The sequence below is a fragment of the Sinocyclocheilus grahami genome, unplaced genomic scaffold (assembly GCF_001515645.1).
Source record: "Sinocyclocheilus grahami isolate Dianchi unplaced genomic scaffold, SAMN03320097.WGS_v1.1 scaffold1974.1, whole genome shotgun sequence".
NCBI classification, from domain to species: domain Eukaryota; kingdom Metazoa; phylum Chordata; class Actinopteri; order Cypriniformes; family Cyprinidae; genus Sinocyclocheilus; species Sinocyclocheilus grahami.
This window is the reverse complement of record NW_015507153.1, coordinates 26,343-48,550: the sequence shown is the minus strand read 5'-3', so window position 1 is coordinate 48,550 and position 22,208 is coordinate 26,343. Positions and strand designations below refer to the sequence as shown.

The 22,208-nt window shown below is 38.9% G+C and overlaps 1 protein-coding gene across 1 annotated transcript; it reads left to right on the top strand.

The window, feature by feature from the left end:
* The first annotated feature begins 1,559 nt into the window (after window positions 1-1,559).
* LOC107573551 (myotilin-like) lies at window positions 1,560-21,844 on the top strand. Its single transcript, XM_016259989.1, has 14 exons — window positions 1,560-1,608; window positions 2,883-3,039; window positions 4,181-4,237; window positions 4,333-4,474; window positions 4,868-4,891; window positions 5,013-5,132; window positions 5,488-5,644; window positions 9,434-10,132; window positions 11,102-11,348; window positions 12,026-12,063; window positions 12,391-12,526; window positions 12,759-12,966; window positions 16,615-16,780; window positions 21,560-21,844. The coding sequence occupies exons 1-14, from the start codon at window positions 1,601-1,603 to the stop codon at window positions 21,732-21,734; spliced, it is 2,334 nt and encodes a 777-aa protein (XP_016115475.1). The 5' UTR covers window positions 1,560-1,600; the 3' UTR covers window positions 21,735-21,844.
* The last annotated feature ends 364 nt before the right edge of the window (window positions 21,845-22,208 follow it).

The following is a 22,208-nucleotide window of genomic DNA, read 5'->3' as shown; positions in this document are numbered from 1 at the left end:
TGAGAACTACTTGTGAACTATGACCAGTTAATAAAGAATAACTGCTAATCTGCTAATCACAACAGTAACGTCTTAAAAGTGAACAATTGGGTTCTTTGTGGAAACTAATTTATGAATTTCCAAATAAGTAAATAAGTCGGCTATATTTTAAAATTGTGACTACTACTCTTACCAAAGGATGGATGTTCAAATTTAAACTGAATAATAATGTCAGTTCAGTATCAATGTATCCCACTCCAAAAGACCTACTGGTAAAATATCACTAGTGCTTCACACAAATGTATGACTGTACAGTATGTCAGATATAAAATATGTTAAGTAACTTGAGTAATTACTGAGGGGTTAACGTGTTTTTTACTTTAAAATAATGGTCCAGATCACTAGTAGTTCCTGAGTAGCACTTTAGCTTTAAAGTGAAAAATACATTAGCCTCTCACTAATTACTCAAGCGTTACCTTGTCGGCCTGCAGGAACTACTATTATTTTAAAGTGAAAAACACCTTAACCACTCAGCAATTACTAAGTAATTTAACATATTTTAAATCTGACACATACATTTGTGTGAGGCACTAGTGATATTTTACCAGACACTGTAATCTGGAATATGCGGTTTTGTGCTTAACACAATATAAATGCAGCCGATGCCTTCATTAAGGATGTGAATAGTTTTTGTCAAGAGAACATCATTATTTATAATCAAGAAAAGTCCTCCCCAGCCTACTGTCACTAAAGGTACAGACATACTGAACTGACACAAACTAGAGCTCATAATTGGGAACTAATTCAATCACTTCCTAATTATTAACATTTTTAAATGAATTATTTTTATTATTATTTTATGTTTTTGTTTGAAATAAACAGAGAACATCCATCCTTTGGTAAGAGTAGTAGTCACAATTTCAACCTGTAGCCCACTTATTTGGGGGATATCATATTCATAAATTAGTTTCCACAAATAACCCAATTGTTCACTTTTAAGACGTTACTGTTGTGATTAGTAATTAATTGGTTAATCTTCATTAACTGGTCATAGTTCGCAAAAAGTTCTCAATGAGGATATTTTTATTTAATAATTATCAAATATCTAATAAGGAACTACCTTTATCCTAAATTTGCTACTTACTGCTTAGTTAATCTCACTTCTCGATTAGTTAATAGTATTAAGTTAAGTGTTAATGTAGCACTACCTATTACTTCCTGCATAGTTACTTGTTAACAACAGACCATTATTCTAAAGTGTTACCGAAGAGTTTAAGAATGCAGAAATGACAAAGATTTTTCAGTGGTGCTTTTTGTGGTGGTATTTTTTTTTTCTGTGCTTTATATAAACAGTCTGCTGTATACCTCAGTTTTTAATGTAATGGTTGTGTATTAAAGCTGATGTGTGAGGCTTCAAGAACAGATACCACAAATCCACTGCTAGTGCAAATTGTTATTAGTGCATTAAGACAAAATCTTGCAATCAACAAATTTATTTAAACAAATGAACATAATGAATCGCTCATGCCCTTCTGTTGTCCTTAACTCAGTATTTCTGATTTCTTGAATTTTATAGTGCCTCCTGCTGGGCTCATCCACACTCTTCGGAGATACTGGAAACATGGCACAGTAAGAGACAGTATTTAAAATACTGCGCTTTTAAAGAAATACTTCACCCAAAAATAACAACTCTGTCAATATTTACTCACTCTAAAGACATTTAAAACCTGTATGACTTTATTTATTCTGTGGACTACAAAACTAATAGTGATGGAAACTGTCCAGGTTACTCTTTTCATGCAGTTACAATGAACAAGTGTTAAACCTTTCATAGCAAGGTATAAGTAGTTCAAGTACTTCAAGATGTACATTTCAGCCTGTCTCTTGCATAAAGCTACTGTATGGCTTCAGAAGACTTGAAATATATTGTATTGTATCATCCGCTTTCATATACTTTTATGGTGCTTTTTATTATTTAAGCTTGAAAACTTCAGTATATCATCGAGAAAAAAAAAGTGACCAGCACAATTAAATACTATGGCAAAGTAGTTCCTCACTGTGCAATACCATTTAATATAAACCTACTAACAACTAATTCCATCTTTAATTTAAAGTCAACACTTAGTTATATGTGCATTTTAAAGGGGTCATATGATGTTGCTAAAAAGAACATTATTTTGTGTATTTGGTGTAATGAAATGTGTTTATGCGGTTAAAGGTTAAAAAACACATTATTTTCCACATACTGTACATTATTGTTTCTCCTCTATGCTCCGCCTTTCTGAAAGATTTTTACAAAGCTCATCGGTCTGAAAAGCAAGGTGTGCTGTGATTGGCCAGCTATCCAGTGTGTTATGATTGGCCGAATACCTCAAGCGTGTGACGGAAATGTTACGCCCCTCACCATATTGTGATGCCTGCGGCAACCACATGTGACGACCCCGGGCTGGACTCCGCTTCATCCACGGTGAAAGCCGATCTGGCGATCAACAGCGCCAAGTTGAAGTATTTCCTCAGTGACCAGCACGGATCAGCTCTAGACATGACGAAGCAGATATCGTCCTACGACAACAATACTACAGCGAGAATAAAAGTTACGCCTTCTTTCTTTGCGTGAACATTTGGGCGGCGTTATGCAAATCTTCCCACATCGTGACGTAGATATGTGGGGCGTGTTAGAACGAGATAAAGAATATCTCTTTGGATTTGAGACTTTAGTCTTTGCAACTTTTACAGATCTTCTTTATGCACCAAGAGCTTGTAACACTTCAAAGAGAAAGGAAAAATTTAAATCGCATCATATGACCCCTTTAAATGTTTATGTAGCTTTGAATATCTTAGAACCATTATTAGAACCATTTTTTTGTTATAAACTTTATGAAGTTGTGTTCTAACTCTTTCAGGATTCAGAAAAAAACCTCAACTATGTCCCTAACTATATCATCATGCTCCCGTGACACATCCTCCTCCTCCTCCTCTTCATCATCATCATCATCCTCTGCTACAATACAGCAGAGGCACTCAAGTTTAGTACAGCCTGTCTGCATTAGTCCTCAAATGGTATGATCAAAAATACATAACATGAATAAGTCTTTCATTAAGACCTGAAATGTATTGCAACATAAAATTCTGCCTTCAAATCACAAACCTTTTTTTTTCTCACAAAGCTACATGCATATACACACTCCACATTTCAGTTAATTTGATTTATGTTGCTCAACTATTGAGCAGCTGTCATACTGTTATAATGGAGCTAAAAGAAGTAGTATGTTGATCTGCCAGTCATGGGTTTCTGATGTGGAGAACTCATGCAGATGCATAATGAAATGATGCACTTAATAGTTAATGACCAAACGGATCAGTTTTGCTATTGTGCTATTCATGTTTTTATAAAAGTTTACAATGATGTAACAGATGATACAATGAAATAAATCTTTTTGATCAGGTTAGATACTGATTATTAATCATTAAAACCCCTTTCTTGTCCTGGTCACTCACTCTCAGAAAAAAAGGTACAAAAGCTGTCACTGGGGCGGTACCTTTCCAAAATGTTCTAAAATGTACCATTTAGGTGCCAATATGAACACTTAGGTAAAATACGTAGCTTTAAGGAACTAAAATGCACGCTTTAGGGGAAAATAAAGTATACAATTGTGTACATTTTGAAAGGGTACCGCCCCAGAGACAGCTTTTGTACCTTCTTTTTTCTTTTTCTGAAAGTGTACTTAATCAGCTCAACTGTGTCTTCATCTGACTGTGCAAGTATGAAATACAGTAGATAATTTTTTTAACCACATTCAAGCATTAAACTTGATGTGATGCGTGGTTTTTAAAAAGTGATAAAGCAATCTCACACACATCCACCGTTTTTACTCTTTTGTCGTTTTACGGCCACTTCCACCAAACAGTCAAAAAAGAACTCCCTTGCCATTGGTCAATTTTTCGCAGGCAAGTTCACTACTGTAAATTGATTTACAGTAGTGAGGAAATATAGTAGTGACCGTATATTTTCCCATAATACTTTGCTGTTTACTGTCAAATACTGTATACACATTTTACAGTATCTTACTGTACATATTACAGTAAAATACTGTTCAAATGACAAAAATCAGTTACAGTGTGAAGCACAGTGAGTTGTGGGCTGTTATGTGTATGCTACTTCCAGCCTAAACACACATTGTTGATCTGTGTTTTTTTTCAGGTTCAGAACACAAACCAGGGTTCAGGGAATCCCGGAGTGTCTCCAACTTTTGTCAAGGTAATACAATAATAGCATACTGTATACCTTTATTGACTGGATCAGTATCAGGTTGTGATTTGGCATGCTGTGAGCTGTTACTGGTGTGTCTTCAGTGTCTTCATGACGTGAGTACAGTGAAGGGGCAGCTGGTGGTCCTGGAGTGCAGGATCAGAGGAACTCCTCCGCTGCAGATCTCCTGGTTCAGAGAGAACGAGCAGATCATCGACTCGGCAGACTTCCGGATTCTTAGAAAGAGTGAGTGAGAGCTGGACACAACTCAGACCGATTACAGCATTATTGTACACCTTCTCTGTAGTCCATATGACACGTGCGTTATATACCATGTCTTCTGAACCCATACGATAGCTTTGATCAAAACTGAAGTTGTTTCTTTTGCATTCAGAATTCAAAATAGCAAAAAAAAAAGATGTTTGGCATCATTGACATCTATGAGCTATTTTTAACCAGAAAACAGAATGTGCAAAAAAAAAACATTTTAAAACAGCACAAAGTTGTAGATTTTCAAGACATTTTATTTGAGTGTGAACTTTTCCTTTAAAAACAATACACTTAAAAAGACCATCTTGCTAGTTTCATTACAAACAAATAAACTAAAACGGCTTCTTACTGTATTTTTGTCCTTGTCAGAGGCAAGTTCAGCTTCTGTTCCTGGTGAGTACACATTTATCTCAAAGGAAGGTGCATGAAGGGATTGGAATTATTCTTGTTTTGACAGATAAACAAACATAGTTGTCAAATATTAGGCTTTTAACCCTTCTTTGTTTTATTATAGAGGAATTGTGCACCCTCGTGATCACAGAGGCGTATCCAGAAGATTCTGGAATATTTAAATGCACAGCATTAAATCAGTTTGGAACAGTAACATGCAGTGCTATTCTTGAAGTATATACAGGTACCTTTCTTGTTTGATTTTAGGCATGCTTAAACGGCACAAACAAATCTAAATCAATTTATGCATATCTTAAGTTATTAATTTTACATACATTTTATCATAACATAAGGAATAAAGTGCACAAAAAATAAAAACATGAAGTTTAATTTGATAATACTTTCCACCTCTAATAATAATGAAATACTATGTATTGTAATACAGAAAAACAAGGTAGCATATTCCTACAAATGAATTGATCTATATGTATATATTTGATCTAAAGTTTTTGCTGTCACCATTTTGCAAACAAATATCAGAGTAAGGGAAAGAAAAATAATACAATCAATGTTTAATGATATAATTTTGTTATTTCAAGACCTAGAGGAGGTTCTGGGAGAGGAGGATGAGCCTTCCTCTCTAAGCTCAGCTGGACTAGAGCCGGATGACCAGCCCTTTTTACTACAAGACACACTAATTCCTCCTCCAGAATGGCCTAACAGCTCTGAGGAAGAGACTGCTGCCCCTGTAGCATGGTAGGACATTAATCAGCATTTTAGGCATTGCCAAAATGTTAAGATGTTGAAGTCAACATGCAATCCAAAGATCAGAGTTAAAATCGATTGGATGGAATTCAAAAATAGCACATATAGGAAAGTAGAGTAATGCTACAAATACATCTGTAAAAAAAAGAATATATACAGTATATATATATATATGAGGCTGTCCAAGTGCAGATGATGACTTTGCCTGGTGCCTTGCTGTGAGACAGAAAGAACAGGAAGCCAAGAACGCCAGAATAAAAAAACTAAGCTGCATGTGTGCACAGCCATGCACTTTTAATGTCGAATCCATGCAAAAAAAGTGCTGCACAAAGGGCAATTAGAAGCCAATTAATTGTATTCAAATCAATCTCTGTTGGAATACTTTTATGGTTCCTTACAAGAGAGCTCAATAGGAGAGGCAATGCAAACTTGAAGAATAAAAAAAGTCATCATGTTTTAAAGAAGAGTGGCTTGATCAAGTGATAGAAACAACAGATTTTGCACAGCACAGTAACAACTGTTTTGTTTGTGTGTGTGTATTTCATGGATGTTTATGACTATAAACTGTATTTATTATTAGTATTATTTAATAATGATTAAACTCTGTTTAAATGTATTATTTTGCTTAGATCATATTATATTAGCTATATTAACATTTATTAATAAAAGTTCGGAAATTTCAAGTCAAAAGTCAAATTTAATTATGGAACAGATGTGCTTAAATGATTAAATTATGTTATACAATGGCTTAATACAATAGTTAAATTATGTTATACAATGGCACTAAAACACAAAGAACAAACAACTGTTAACAAGGTATAAGGAAAAGGAAATAGGGCCCAATACAGGACCTTGAGGTGTCTCACAGATAATGGGTGTAGACGAATAGGAGCTGTTCCATCTTATAACAGTTCTGTTCTGTCTGTCAATACATAGTAGAAAGAGAGAGTCAGAGAGAGTGACAAGATAAAAATGATCCAGCAATGTCTAAAGATGTCTAAAGGTAAAGAACCATGTAAATACAACTAATATTTGGGTAGACAGATACCTCTGGTAAACTTGGCAACCACTGGATGCTGTAGGAGATAAATCTGTACCTTTAGCCAAAATTGTATTACAGCGAACTAGAGTTGTAGTGTCACTGACTGATCTGAGCTCATAAAAGTAAGCTATTTCAGGTTGTTGAATACCTGGCTTCTTTGTCAAAGATTCCTGCTTTCTTTTTGTAGTCAGTAGCTTCAAGCAGGTGCCCTCTATTTCCACATATGACTGGCAACAAGCAAAACTATCATGTGGGCGATTGACAGCTGGAGAGCATGCCATCTTCAGCCCTCACAAGAATAAATCAAGTTAACAGATTTATTGACTTTTACTCAGATGTTCTCATTGTTCTATGTCTATACATTGTCCGTGGGTTGAATGGGTGGGTCCTCAAGAATGGTGGGGGCCTGAGTCTACTGCTCATGACTCGCATAGTTTTCTATAGATAAACAGCCCAACAGTATCTCATTGAGTGAACAGATGCCAGAGAATCGCTCTACACCTTCAACCTTTCAGACCATTTTTACATAGAGTTGATATTACTGGCCAGAAAAAGCATTTCAAAGAGCAGGTAAGCACAAGATTTGTAATCTGTATCATAATCTTTTACACTTTATTGCAATCAGAATGACTTCTTCTTGAAAATCAATACATCTGTTCTAGCAACTCTAGAAATGTTGATCTATTTAATCATTTTATTAATTCACAATCAGTCCTTTCAACTTTTTTGTTCAGTAGGTAAATTAAAATGTGTTCTTTGCTTAATAAAAGTCTGTATTCTGTACGTTTGACCTCTGTAGGTCCTACAGTATGACTTAGCTTTTTCACCCTTCACTCAATGCTGTTTGTTTGTGTTTGTAGAGGATGCACTGTTGGCTTTTAAACTATTTAATATGTTATGTTAATCATCTGGTCCTGGTGTTGTGAAAAAGAAATGTATTTTTCAGTCTGTACAAGCCTCAACATTTCATTTAAACCTGCAAATAATCAAACTTTTATGATTTTTAGGACAGCATGAGTGCTGCTGTCATTAAGCTGAAAGGGACATGTCAGATATTAAGTTATTCTCAAATTCATGTTCATATTCAAGTTATTATGCTAGTAATTTCATTTATAAATATATAAAAAATATGTTCATTTTGGGCGCTTACCAGTGTATGTGCTAACATTATCAACAGTAACCACAATTAAACACTTTCTGACCGTAGCTGCTGATCTGAATTGCATAACAACATTTTGTCACATTCTTGTTTTATTTCATAAATATTTTGCTCACATATTAACATATTTATATCCTGTTTAAATATAAAATAATATCAATATACACTTGTTTTTATATTGAGCAGTTATTTTACCATCACACACATTCCTTGTTATACATAACTGAACTGTTACTGAGAAGTGAATGACATTTAGCGAGCTTAGGTCTTTATTCACAATGACCTCCAAACAGGGTAACTGAGTGCCAGTGTCGCTGTAAATGAACTGCACCTGCTACGTCCATCAGTCGTGCCTCATGACACTTTTTTTAGCCACATGGCTTTCTCACAGAAACACACCAGCACTATACAACGTTATGAACCCCTGCCATGTTCATTAAAGGGTAAAAAAAAAGATTTTTGGCACGTAGAATGTGTTTACAAATGATAAATGTGTGTTTTGTAGTTATTTCTTTTTTGGGTTAAGAATCGTTTCAGGGATTTAAGATAGCTCTCAGTTTGCTTGTGTGTATGGTGCTATACATATGATCATAGGTCATATACATAAGAGGTGCATGTAGACAAAGACAAACATACTTTAGTGTCTTTTGAAGTAGAAAGATAAACGTACTAGTGTTCTAACTGCTGTGTTATTTAGCCTTGTTCCCTCTCCTTGAGGCATTGAGTTATTGAGAGCAGCCATCAATCAAGCTTACAATAACATTGCTCTGTTTGTTTGAACAGCCTAACCAGCCTGACACAGCAACACTAAGTCAACGGCATGAGTTTGGGGCAGGGCTAAGTCTTTGACTGACTGATGGGGGGGTGTTCAGGACACCTGTTTAAATCAGTCATTAAGTTTTGCAGATTTTATTTATTTTTTTACTTTTAAACAAGTCTCTCAAGCCAACATCTAGGGCCAGATTTTAACAGCTTGCACCAGTGCAAACCCTCTTTTGGCATTAAAAATCTACTGTCAGGATTCACTAAAGGCATGCAGCGGAACAAATAGTGATGCAAAGACATGGACATTTGTGGCTGACTTTGTTGCACCTGCCTTCACTACCGAGCTCCCAGGCCAAATGCATTTCCATACCTCAATCTCCTTATCCCCGGTGCTCCCCTAGATCACCCAGCCCAACACCAAAGGCCCAAGAACAGCCTCTGTCTCCTCCACCTCAGTCGCTGAATCACGCTCCTCCAACTGTCCCATGCCTGAAAACAACTGCTCCACCTCTACAGCCCCCACCTGTGTCTCACATGAGCTACACATCCAACACGTGAGTGTGTTATCGCTGAAACGTGTCTTGAACAATGATGTGTATGGTTATATCCTCCTACAGAAAAATGAATGAGATATTTTTAATATCAATGAGATTTTTACTTAATCTAAAAATATAACTAAAATACTAATGTCCCCAGAGCTTAAAAGGGTATAGTTCACCAAAACAATTTAATTTCTTGACTGCAAGTGTAATATCCTTTTTTGAAACACATGTTAGCTTGAGTATAAATAAAGTGAAATATGTTTTTCCAACAGGGAGTCTCTTGTGGACACAGAGAGCAAACAGGGTTCTGCCAGTCAGGTGACTGAAGCTGCTGAGCTCTCCTCAATGAGCAAACTTGATCCTCCAGCAAAGGGGGTTAAAAACAGTGCCCCACATCCATTCCTTCCCACCAGCAAGCTGAGTAAACCAGTGGAGCCCAGAGGCAGTGCCATGAACGTGGCTGACCTGCCCACCTTCTCGCCATCGCTGTACCCCCCCAGTGCCTTTAATTATGAGCGCCCTCGCCATTTCATCCAGTCCCTACCCAGTTTCCACACACCCGACAATGAGATCAGCAAACCCAACAGCCTCAGTCCCCCAGCTTCAACTGCTGCACCATTAGTGAGTCCTCCTCAGCCTGGACCCACTCGAACATCAATGTGTTCAAGCATGACTTTGATTTCTAAACCACAGAGCTCTCCAAACAATGAGAAACTATCATCAGCAGCTTTCCTGTCATCTGTCCTGCCTTCACTACCGAGCTCCCAGGCCAAATGCATTTCCATACCTCAATCTCCTTATCCCCGGTGCTCCCCTAGATCACCCAGCCCAACACCAAAGGCCCAAGAACAGCCTCTGTCTCCTCCACCTCAGTCGCTGAATCACGCTCCTCCAACTGTCCCATGCCTGAAAACAACTGCTCCACCTCTACAGCCCCCACCTGTGTCTCACATGAGCTACACATCCAACACGTGAGTGTGTTATCGCTGAAACGTGTCTTGAACAATGATGTGTATGGTTATATCCTCCTACAGAAAAATGAATGAGATATGAGATATTTTTAATATCAATGAGATTTTTACTTAATCTAAAAATATAACTAAAATACTAATGTCCCCAGAGCTTAAAAGGGTATAGTTCACCAAAACAATTTAATTTTGTTGAAAATGTACTCACCCTCAGGCCATCCAAGATGTAGGTGAGTTTGTTTCTTCATCAGATTTGGAGAAATGTAGCATTGCATCACTTGGTCTGCAGTGAATGGGTGCCGTCAAAATGAGAGTCCAAACAGCTGATAAAAACATCACAATAATCCACACCACTCCAGTCCATCATTTAACATCTGGAGAAGACAAAAGCTGCGTGTTTGTATATTATGGATAGAGGACTCATATTTTAGCCGCAAAAAAATGGTTTGAAGTTAAAAACATTTTGAAGAATTTGTTTCTCAAATGAGAGTCCAAACAGCTGATAAAAACATCACAATAATCCACACCACTCCAGTCCATCATTTAACATCTGGAGAAGACAAAAGCTGTGTGTTTGTATATTATGGATAGAGGACTCATATTTTAGCCGCAAAAAATGGTTTGAAGTTAAAAACATTTTGAAGAATTTGTTTCTCAAAAACACACAGCTTTTGTCTTCTCCAGATGTTAACTGATGGACTGGAGTGCTGTGGATTACTTGTGGATTATTGTGATGTTTTTATCAGCTGTTTGGACTCTCATTCTGACGGCACCCATTCACTGCAGAGCATCCATTGCTGAGACACTGATGCAATGCTACATTTCTACAAATCTGATGAAGAAACAAACGCATCCTAATCTTGATAGACCTGAGGGTAATGTCATTTTCAGAAAATTATCATTTGTGGGTGAATTACTCCTTTAAAAGTCAAACAATTAAGTAATACAATTTTCCCATGGGCTTTTTTATAGCTTGCCAAAGCCAATCTTGAAGAAGACTGTTTCCCGACCAGCGTCTCGTGCCACAGATGTAGAGATTCAGGGCTCAAAAGATGCTCTTATCCAAGACCTTGAAAAGAAGCTACGGAACAAAGCTCCCCAACAAAGGAACATTCAGAAGATGTCATATGAGGAGCGGATGGCGAGAAGATTGTTGGGAGCAGATAATGCCGCCTCAGTATTTGATCTTGAAAATGCATTCATTTCCCAGCCTGCACAGGTATTGTTATTTTAAATTATTTGACGTTTAATGCAACTGCTGAATATCTTTTCAAAGCTTAATATTAGAGCTTGTTAAGAGGAAATACCATGTAGTGATCATGGTGATCGTGATTTGCGCATGTGCAAACAAGCTAGAATATCTACACTCCAAAAAATGCTGGGTTAAATACAACCAGTGCTGGTTAAAATAGGGACAAACCCAGCAATTGGGCTGTTTTGACCCAGCAATTGGGTTAAACGTTAACCCAACCTTCTAGGTAGGAACCCAACCACTGGGTCAAAACAACTGGGTTGTATTTAACCCAGCATTTTTTAGAGTGTATAGAGAATTAATGTTATACAATAGTATATCATACTTCAGCAATGCCACAAGTAAAACTAAAAACACCCTGGTACTCAAGAGTGTCAACTATGCTTTATTCCCATTTGTTACCGTCACTCTAGTTGTCTTCAACAGGAATATTCAAAGCCAGACCAAACAGATAAACAGTCTTTCCATGGGCCTAAAATAGCAGGAGTAAAATCCATGTGCTCTTCAGCTATCCTATTCATCATGATGCTATTATTATAATACCACCGCATGTGAATACACCAAGGCCTCAGTTCCTTTAGTTTGTCTATCTATCATGTTTTTTTTTATGTTATTCAAGCAAATGTTATGCACTATTCTAACAGCCAGGCTCTCCAGAAGGTCTCCAGCCTGGAGGAATATGGTAAATGTCATTTTGCAATAGGAGTATCAGTTTGGAGTTTGTCTCTGAAGTGCTTTCATCTTATTATTGTGCATGTACACCTAACACTTCTGACACTTTTTGGAGTTAATAAATGAACACTGGCTGACATTAGTGAATGTGTCAAACACTGAATGATTTTTCTGGCACAATCTAAGACAGACACATTGTACTTGTTGTAGCTGATTGTCTAATGCTCTGAGCCCTGCCTGTGTTTACTGTACGACTGCTGTTTGTCTGGATAAGCTTAGCTTTGATTATTGAGTTAGTTTGGTTGAATTCGGTTAATTACCACCTTTTCTTGCGCAGGTCCAGAAAGAATTGTCCCGGAGGGGACAGTGCAGAAGCATCAACCATCCAAGAGAAGTGTTTTGCTCCTCGATTTATACAAGTGCCGCAAGATCTTACTGTTGAAGAGGGACGATTCTGCAGGATTGATTTTAAGGCAGTTATCATTTATTGATATAAAACATCCTGTATGCATTTGTTTTACCACAACATATTACTCCAATGCTTCTGGCCTTCTTAAGATGAAATATCACACACACAGCAAAGTTAGGAGGAGTCTACAGTTGAACCGTTTTTTCTCTTTTTTTACAGTAATACAATAGTTAAATCTGTACAAACCAACATTTAGCTTTTTTAAAGTTTTGCTTTTCTTTCTTTTTTTTCTGCAGGTTGTAGGTTTGCCAACGCCAGATATTTCTTGGTATCTGGATGGGCAACTCATCCGACCTGATGATTACCATAAGATGCTGGTGTGTGAGAAAAGCGTCCACTCCTTCATTATTGAAGTCGTGACCATTCATCATGCAGGTGTATATGAATGTGTAGCGAAGAACCGTGCCGGAGAGAGCCACTTCTCTCTGCGACTGGATGTGATTGGTGAGCAGCTTTTTGTTGCCTGTATAATGTTGAGAATAAGAAGGTTGCAACATGACAAAATGAGAAAAAAAAATGAAAGGGCATAAATACTTTAACAAGGCAAGCTGTTTCCTGGCATATATTATATATATTATGATGATATGATGGATGTTTTGATCACTTTGATTGTGATTTGTTTTTTCACATGAATAATAAAAAATAACCACAGTTTTATCTAATGCAACAAAACTGCATATCTGAAGCTGCCATCATATGCCACCGCCACTAACAATATCAGCGGAGCTTGACGTTTTTGGAAGCTTCACAAGTTCAAAGCATTTTATTAAAGTCATCTCTGTTCAGGCTACTTTTGAACTGAGAGAGCAATCACATTTAAATGTGTATTTAGATGTAAAAAGACTTGAATTTGTAAATTCCTAATACAGGATATGGTGGGGTTGTTGATAGATTTGAGTGACCGTTGTTGCATTGTACATGGAGTCATGGATTTGGGGATGGTCAACTTTTTAACTAGGGATTTGAAACTAAATTTTTCATCAAGACTAGTAATGAGCAGATACAGTATTTTTATGTACTGTGGCCTCCTTTCCATCCTTCCTGCATGATGAGATCATTGTGAAACTGACTTTTGTTGGCTAAAGAGTCACAAGACACATATGTTGAGGACATTAAAATATACTGTTTAGGAATGATCCTTATGCGCTGTTCAAAAAAAACAAAGTCATATTTTGTGAAAAGTTTTTGTAACGCTTTAGATTACAACCCGCAAAGAACTATGTTAGTATACTGAATTTACCGTGTACGTTTCTGTAATTATAGTGTACCTATAAAGAACATACGTGTAGGTATAAGGGAACAATGTGCTACGTTTGGGTAATAAGGGGGTAACAACCAGATATGCAACCTGCAAAGAACTGCGTAAGTAAACTGAAGTTACAGTGTAACCTTTTTGTAATTATAGTGCACCTATTCAGTAACTCCGTGTAGGTATAAGGGAATAATATGCGAAGTTTGGGGAATAAAGGGGTAACAACCTGTAAAATTACAAATCATTTATACTGTAAGAATTTTGAAACTAAGAGGTGCTTATTCTAATATTACGTGGTATGTATGGCCTAAACAACAATCTTATGTTTGGGAATGATTTAGAAAGGCGATATATACTTTTTATAATTTTATATTGGCATTTTATTATAGGCGTATAGGTATTTTTTAACCATGGGGTACACATTCTATTATTAAAGGATGGACATGATGGAGATTACTGAACAACAAAACTGGACATCTAGTGAAATGAGTTAATGAGTTCATGCTATGATTTATAATTCACAAGTCTACTTACTTTATGAAAGCTTATTCATCAATTTCAGCAACTTCACACCAGCAACTTCTCAACACCACTATCACCAAATAACTTTGCACGATATACCATCAAGGTTCAATGCAGCTTAAAACAAGCTTACCTCTTTCCGGCTGTTCGCAGAAAAAATACATGATACATTTGTATTTCAGTGGATGTATACTGTGGTGTTTTTATAGCAACAAAAAAAATGTAGAGGGTTTAATTTGGCCATCGAGCAATTAAATTAAAATGAGTGCAATATTTTTCTCTGTAATTACTGTGCAAATATACACTTGTTCTGTGTTTAAGTCCAACTTGTTCCCCCATTGTTCCATGTAGTTACAGGGTAAATACAACATTTGCGGGCTGTAAATTAAAGTGGTGCTTTGTTCCCCCCTTGTTCCATGTAGTTACAGGGTAAATACAACATTTGCGGGCTGTAAATTAAAGTGGTGCTTTGTTCCCCCCTTGTTCCATGTAGTTACAGGGTAAATACAACATTTGCGGGCTGTAAATTAAAGTGGTGCTTTGTTCCCCCCTTGTTCCATGTAGTTACAGGGTAAATACAACATTTGCGGGCTGTAAATTAAAGTGGTGCTTTGTTCCCCCCTTGTTCCATGTAGTTACAGGGTAAATACAACATTTGCGGGCTGTAAATTAAAGTGGTGCTTTGTTCCCCCCTTGTTCCATGTAGTTACAGGGTAAATACAACATTTGCGGGCTGTAAATTAAAGTGGTGCTTTGTTCCCCCCTTGTTCCATGTAGTTACAGGGTAAATACAACATTTGCGGGCTGTAAATTAAAGTGGTGCTTTGTTCCCCCCTTGTTCCATGTAGTTACAGGGTAAGTGGCTACAACAAATTGCTCTGAAACGATTGTTTATACATTAGGTCATACATACATTCATTATATAGCAGGTAATGTATCAATAAACATGGTGGACTGTTTTATTTCATTCAAATATTGTTTGCAATTTACTATAGGCATTCTGCTGGGTTAAATTAACCCCAAATGGGTTTTAAAATTAAAATCACACACAATATGACAACAGTAACAACACAGGCAACAGATTAAAATTTATTACACCAGTTCAGAAAAAAAGGAAAGCAACTCCATACTTATACAGATTATACATTTAAACCAAACTCTTTTGAAAAGCTTGTTTAAGAATATATTTTGTTCAATTTAAGTTTTTCACCCACTGACTTAATGACTAATTGATTAAATAGTAATGACTATTTAAATTATTATGGCCAAACCATCACGCCAATAAACACAGTAATAAACACTGAAAGTCAAGATTAAACTGTGTATTATAGTGACCTGACAGGATTTTACAATCTTTGATTTACCGTTTTGATGCACGTCCTCAAGCACCATTTTGACTAATATATTTCAGTTCCGGGTTTTACCGCTCATCAGTCGCTGCTCAATGTTGTTCTATTTTCCACATGTTCCCATCTTAAGCACCGCAGTCACGGATTTCGTCGCACACAGAGTCATTCACGTTTGAACTCACGTGACTTGCTGCATGCTCTCATTCACGTCCTCCACATTCATAACCCAGCTACGTCGGGTTACTTATTACTGATATCAACCCAAATTGGGTCAAATCAAGCCAGTTTCCTAACCCAACAGTCTCAACCGAGCGTTTGGATTGAAACAGTTATACCAGCGTGTTTTATATGTGTAGGCGATAAAAAAGTACACAGTGAATGTTTTTGCTTAATCGCTTGCAAATATAAGATTGTTAGGTCATACATACCCCGTAATATTAGAATAGGTAACCCTTAGTTTCAAAATACTTACAGTAGAAATAATTTACAATTTTACAGATTTTTACTCCTTTATTCCACAAACTTCGCATATTGTTACCTTATAACTACATGGAGGTACTGAATAGGTACACCGTAATTACAAAAAAGTTACACTGGAAATTCTGTTTACTTACTCAGTACATTGCGGGTTGTAATCTAAAGCGTTACCAGTTTTTGTAGACCAAATAGATGTACTTTTCTAACAATATATTGCTTCAGATGATTCATGACCAGGCATGTGAGAGAGCCACTCTGTGCTGAACGTGCATCTATTGCAGGTTTCTAAAAAAGTATTTTAAAGTAATGTAATTTGAATTCATTCATACATGAGCTCAAATTGAAATTTCTTAGTATTGACTGATGGCCAAATGACATTTTTATTCAGGCTAGTAATGTTGTATCTCAGGGGCTTCTGGTTATCTAAATGCACCTTCAATATATGACACAATGACTCTGAAGTGAATGTAATTCTTCTCCGTATGTCCTCAGCTCAGGAGCAGTTGTGTCCTCCCACATTTGTGGTGAAGATGAGGAATTCTAGGGTTCTTGAGGGCGATGCTGTGCGGTTAGAGTGTAAGGTGGCGGCATCTCCAACACCTCAGCTCTACTGGAAGAAAGACAAGGAAATGCTGCGAATCGACCCCATGAGAACGAGGTCTGACATTTTTTTCACTTTATGTGTGGATGCAAAATGTTTTCAATATAGACTATATATTTAGCTCCCTTTCGAAACGGTCTGTCACGTTGCATGAAACGCTTCTGGGGACACTCCTGTTTACACTGAATAATGAAACCTGATTTGTTAACATTTGTGTAGCTGCACAAAAAAAAGTCATTTCAGCCCGCCACAACGGGCAGAGCCGACTGCCTATATAAGTTGCCGCCGAATGACATTTCATCAGCATTTTCTCCTTCAGCTCATCTCCTCGCTGGACTCTGAAGAAGAAGAATGGAGAAGTCTGTTTATTTGCCATATAAGAGCCCCGGCAGAGGAAAGACTATACTCTTCAGCGCTTCTCCCCTGCAGCCATCTGGCAAACTTCAGAGATAATTTCCTAGAGCAAATTTCACACCGTTGCTTCAAATGTCACGCCACGAGCGTGGCTCGTGCAGAGCACCCCTGCACGCTTCAGACAGGCACAGTGAGTGCGTCGCTTGCCTGGGCTGTTCTTACACTGAGGCTGCACTTACTGAGACAGAATGCTCTCACTGCGAGATCATGACACTGATAGCACACATACATCTCGGAGACGTCTATTTGATGTCTGCATTTACATCTGGAAGACGTATTTTTTACAGTGTCTGCTCATCTGCAATACGTCTATAAGACGTTTTCTATCAGATGTCAAATAGATGTCTACTAGATGTCTTTAAGATGTTTATGATTTAGAATGTATGTAAAATTGACATCTTACAGACGTCTATCAGATGTTTGTACACAGCAGATGCTTTCTAGATCAAGTGATCTTTAACAGACATCTTGCAGACGTATGTGTGCTATCTGGGGAGTCATCTCTCTTCACTACAGATTGCCTTCTTTCATGAGGGCAGCCCCACCCCTACCGCTCTGCCATTTCTTGCCTCAAAGGAGGAAGAAACAGAGGAGTCAGGTTACTGAGCAGGCGGTCTTGAGTGATCTCACACCAGCACAGGTCCCAAGTACTTCACTCTTCCCACAGCAATATGACTAACCAGTGCACTTCTCCCACTGACTCGTGCCATGAACGAGTCTGGCCAGAGTTCCGATGCCTTTAAAGAGCTGCGTAGAGCAACTGTGATCAGCAAAGCCATGGCCAACTTGGTGGCGCTTGAGAGCCACCTTTGGCTGAATCTCACAGAGATCAAGGACGAGGACAAAGTCACCTTCCTCGACTCCCCAGTCTCCCCCATGGAGTTACTCGCCCCTGCCATTGTTGAATTTGCAAGAAGTCGTTGCAGGTCGTTCTCCCCAAGCGCTCTAGCTTGGCAGCTGTTTCAAGTTACCAGAAGGCTACATCATCCCAACAGCCTGTGAAGCCTGCTCTGTCTCCCGCTCAGCCTCAGCCCAAAACAGAGCCTGAGCCTAAGCACCAGGGCCCCTGCTCCAAAATGACATTGGACCCTGAGCCGCAAAAGCCGTCCCGATCTCAAAACAGAGAGGAAGAGGAGAGGGTTAACAAAGAAGTCTCGCACTTGCTCTCCAGTCCCCTGTTCAGCTCTGGGTGATGGAAGCTCTGTCAGTGCTGGGCCCATCCTACCCACTCAGCATGTGCTCAAGCAAATTACCACTGTGATAGCAAACCCACTAACTCAAAAGAGCAGTTCTCCTCTACACGACAGCTCAAATGTCAGTTCCCTGCCTTCACACAATGATCTGACACTCAAAAAACTCAGACCACTTGCTGCCCGGCCAGGTTACTCACTCCAATTCACTTGAAAACCCCTCGTTTCAGAGGTGCTATTCAAACTTTGGTACAGTACAACGATGCACATGTCCTCCGATCCGAAGAACAGAGTCTGCTTGCAAAAGGTGCCATGAAGTCCGTTCCGCAAGCGAACATCAAGTCAGGCTTTTACAGACGCTACTTTCTCGTTTTCAAGAAACATGGTGGGCTCAGGCCCATCCTCAATCTCAGACACCTGAACCATGCCCTAATGAGACGCCTGTTCAGAATGTTAACTTTGAAACATATCCTCACGTAAGTATGCCCAGGGGACTGGTTTTTAATCGATGGATCTGGAAGATGCTTACATTCATAACCAGATAGCCTCTCATCACAGACCATTCTTGAGATTTGCGTTTGAGGGAGTGGTTTTTCAAAATACAGTACTGCCTTTCGAACGCTCTCTGGCCCTGTGCACTATTACAAAGTGCGTGGACGTGGTTCTCTCCCCGCTGAGGCAGATGGGAATCCGCATCATGAATTACCTTGACTATTGGCATAGTGTTAGCCAGGTCGGAGTGCAAACTCCACGCTCACAAGTCATTGCTGCTCAGCCACCTGGAGCACCTTGGGCTCTAAATCAGTTTAGCCCAGCGGGTTGCTTTCCAAGGGTCAGGAAATGTCATCCGCCGCCTCTGTGATTCCGCTGGGCTTGCTTCATATGCAGCTCCTCCAATTTTGGCTCAAAGCCAGCGTACTGTCCCACGCTTGGTGTCTGGGACACCTTTGCCTCAAGGTGAACCACCACTGCATCAGAGCTGTAGTCCCTTGAAAGTCCCCTCACCTGTACCAGGAAGGCGTCCAATTGGGATTGACCTCCAGAAGGAAGGTTGTCATGACTGATGCCTCCAACTCCGGTTAGGGAGCACTGTGCAAAGGCAGACTGGCATTTGGCTCCTGGTCCAGTGTGAAGCAACACCTACATATCAACTGCCTCAAAATTATGGTGGTTTTACTGGCCCTAAAAATGTTCCTGCCAGCCTTATGGGGGCACTATGTCCTCATCCGTTCAGATAACATGAGAGTGGTAGCCTTTATAAATCACCAGGGTGGTCTCAGGTCACAGTCCCTATACAGGATGGCAAGACACCTCCTTTTATGGGCACAGTGCAACCTGTGCTCACTGAGGGCAGTTCACATGTCGGGCAAACTGAACCAAGGAGCGGATATGATGTGCCAGGGCAATGTGTCTCCAGGGGGAAATGGAGTATACACCGCTAAGTGATTCAGGTGATTTGGAATGCCTTTGGTTGGGCAGAGGTAAACCTCTTCGCCTCAGAAGGCAACTCTCACGGCCCAACATTTTTCTCGAAGGAGCGAGATGCTCTGGCTCACGACTGGCTCCCCCAGGTCATCAGATGAGTGAGGGGGGTAGGATGCTTGGTTCTCCTGCTCTTCCCCGAGTTGATACAGCTGCTGTCGGTGAGGAAGGACCTCCTCTCCCAAGCAAGAGGGATGATTCGGCATCCCCAGCTCGAGCTGTGTAGCCTTCATGTTTGGCCCCTCGACGGGAGTCTTTACAGCTCTCCACGGGGGATAGCTAACACCATTTCGAAGGCTAGAGTCCCGTCTACGAGACTCCTCTAATCCCTCAAGTGGTCAGTGTTCTCTGTCTGGTGTGCAGTCCGGAATGAGGACCCACCCTCATGTGACGTGCCCACGGTCCTCAGGGGCCTTCGAGGTCCTCCATTTGAGCCACTCGAAGTCGGCTGACTCATGGCCCCTGTCACTTAAGACTTAAGAAGGCTTCTTGCCTTGAGTTTGGGTCTAGCGACTGTAAAGTAATCCTCAAACCAAGACATGGCTATTTGCCTAAGGTGCTCTCCACTCCATTCAGAGAACAGGTTATTACCCTTCTAGCTCTTCTGAACACAGAGGATTTTGTGCTTTTTAGCATGGCGCTATTGAACGCAGTCTGCATTAGTGTTTCACGCAAAGTGAGAGCTCGTTTTGAAGGGGAATGCTCTGGTTACTAATGTAACCTCGATTCCCTGAGATAATGGGAACGCGAGTTGTGTATACAGCCATGCTATAAAGATACACGATTCGATGACTGTCGCTTATAAGTCAAAAGATTCTGATGGAATGGCATTCAGAGCCGACTTATATAGGCAGTCTGCTCTGAAGGGCTGAAATGCCATTTTTGTTCGTGCAGCAACACGAAAGTAAACAAATCAGGCTTCAGTATTCAGTAAACAGGAGTTACCCCATAGTGTATCACACAATGTTCATTCCCGTTATCTCAGGGAACCAAGGTTATGTTAGTAACTGGAGCGATATTACATATTCAAGATATGAAGATAAAATATTTTAGACTTTTTATACACTTAAATTACAAATTTGGTCCATTTGTGTGTTTAAAGACAGTTGCAGAAAGGAATAATTCATACAAAAACAAAGATTCATTTGTTTCCTTTCCTTTCTTGTCCTGTGGAGCACAAAGGTTTTTTTGTTTGTTTTTTTAGCTGTTTTACATTATAACGTTATTTTGTTGAATGTCCTAATATCCTATTACATATGAAGAAAAACAAAAGGCACCATAACAAAAGTCCAATCCAAGAGGAAAATTCAATAAAAAAAAATGGTTATTTCACAGAAATTTCCAATATGAAATAGTCCGATTTAGACCTTACCATCTACAAACTTTCAGATACAATTTTTTTTTAACTCGTCCAGAGCACTAAAAATATATTCAGAAAAAATGTATTTAATGAAATAACACACAGAAAAAATAAATAAATAAAAGCAACAGGGCGAGAATGGTCAGGTAACATGGTTTCTGAAGAACTGAGCTTTAAAAAACACATTCCCATAGATTTTAGTTGCAGAAATGTCCATGGTAATAATACTTTAGATGGATTCTTCCATTAACTTTTTAAAAACCGATTTAACACATTATTGTCTTGGGCAGTTGTTTACAGTAAATATTTTCTTTGCTAGATGAGTTATATTGATGTAGTCATTGTAGATGTTTGCATGTCCCCGTGACGTTTGCATGTTTGGTGTGTCAGTCTTTCTCAGGACGGTTCAGGAAAGCAGTGTTTGGTCATTGATCCAGTGATAAAGTCTGATGCGGGCTGGTACACTGTATCTGCCATTAATGAAGCAGGCATGTCCACATGCAATGCCAGGCTAGACGTGGGCAGTAAGTGCACTTACTGTTTACTTTGCTTAGTATATGTTTGAAAATTGTTTAGACTTTGCTTATTCTGAAACTTTTTTTTTCTCCAAAACTTGTTTAGGCATGTTGCACTATAAAATGAACTCCATCTTTATATTGATACATAGTGTAGGAAGGTGCAACGCACAGGTTTAAATGGCAATCCAAGTTTAATTTGCCACACCTATGGATTTTTAAATTGCGATTAGTGTCGGTGTTTAGACAGTCGATGAGTTCGTTAGCTCTCATGTGGATGCACCGAGCAGATACTGAGCAGAAGAGAAGAGTCAAAAGACCTGTGCAACAAGGTCATGGAACTTTATAGAGATGGAAAAGGATATAAAAAGATATTCAAAGCCTTGAAAATGGCAGGGAGAAATACAGGCTGCTCTGGAAAAAGATGGTGTGATTGTCCAGGGAGCAAAAATATGACAATACTTGAACAAAAATGAGCTGCATGGTCGAGATGCCACAAAAAAAGCCTGGTTACAACACCTTAA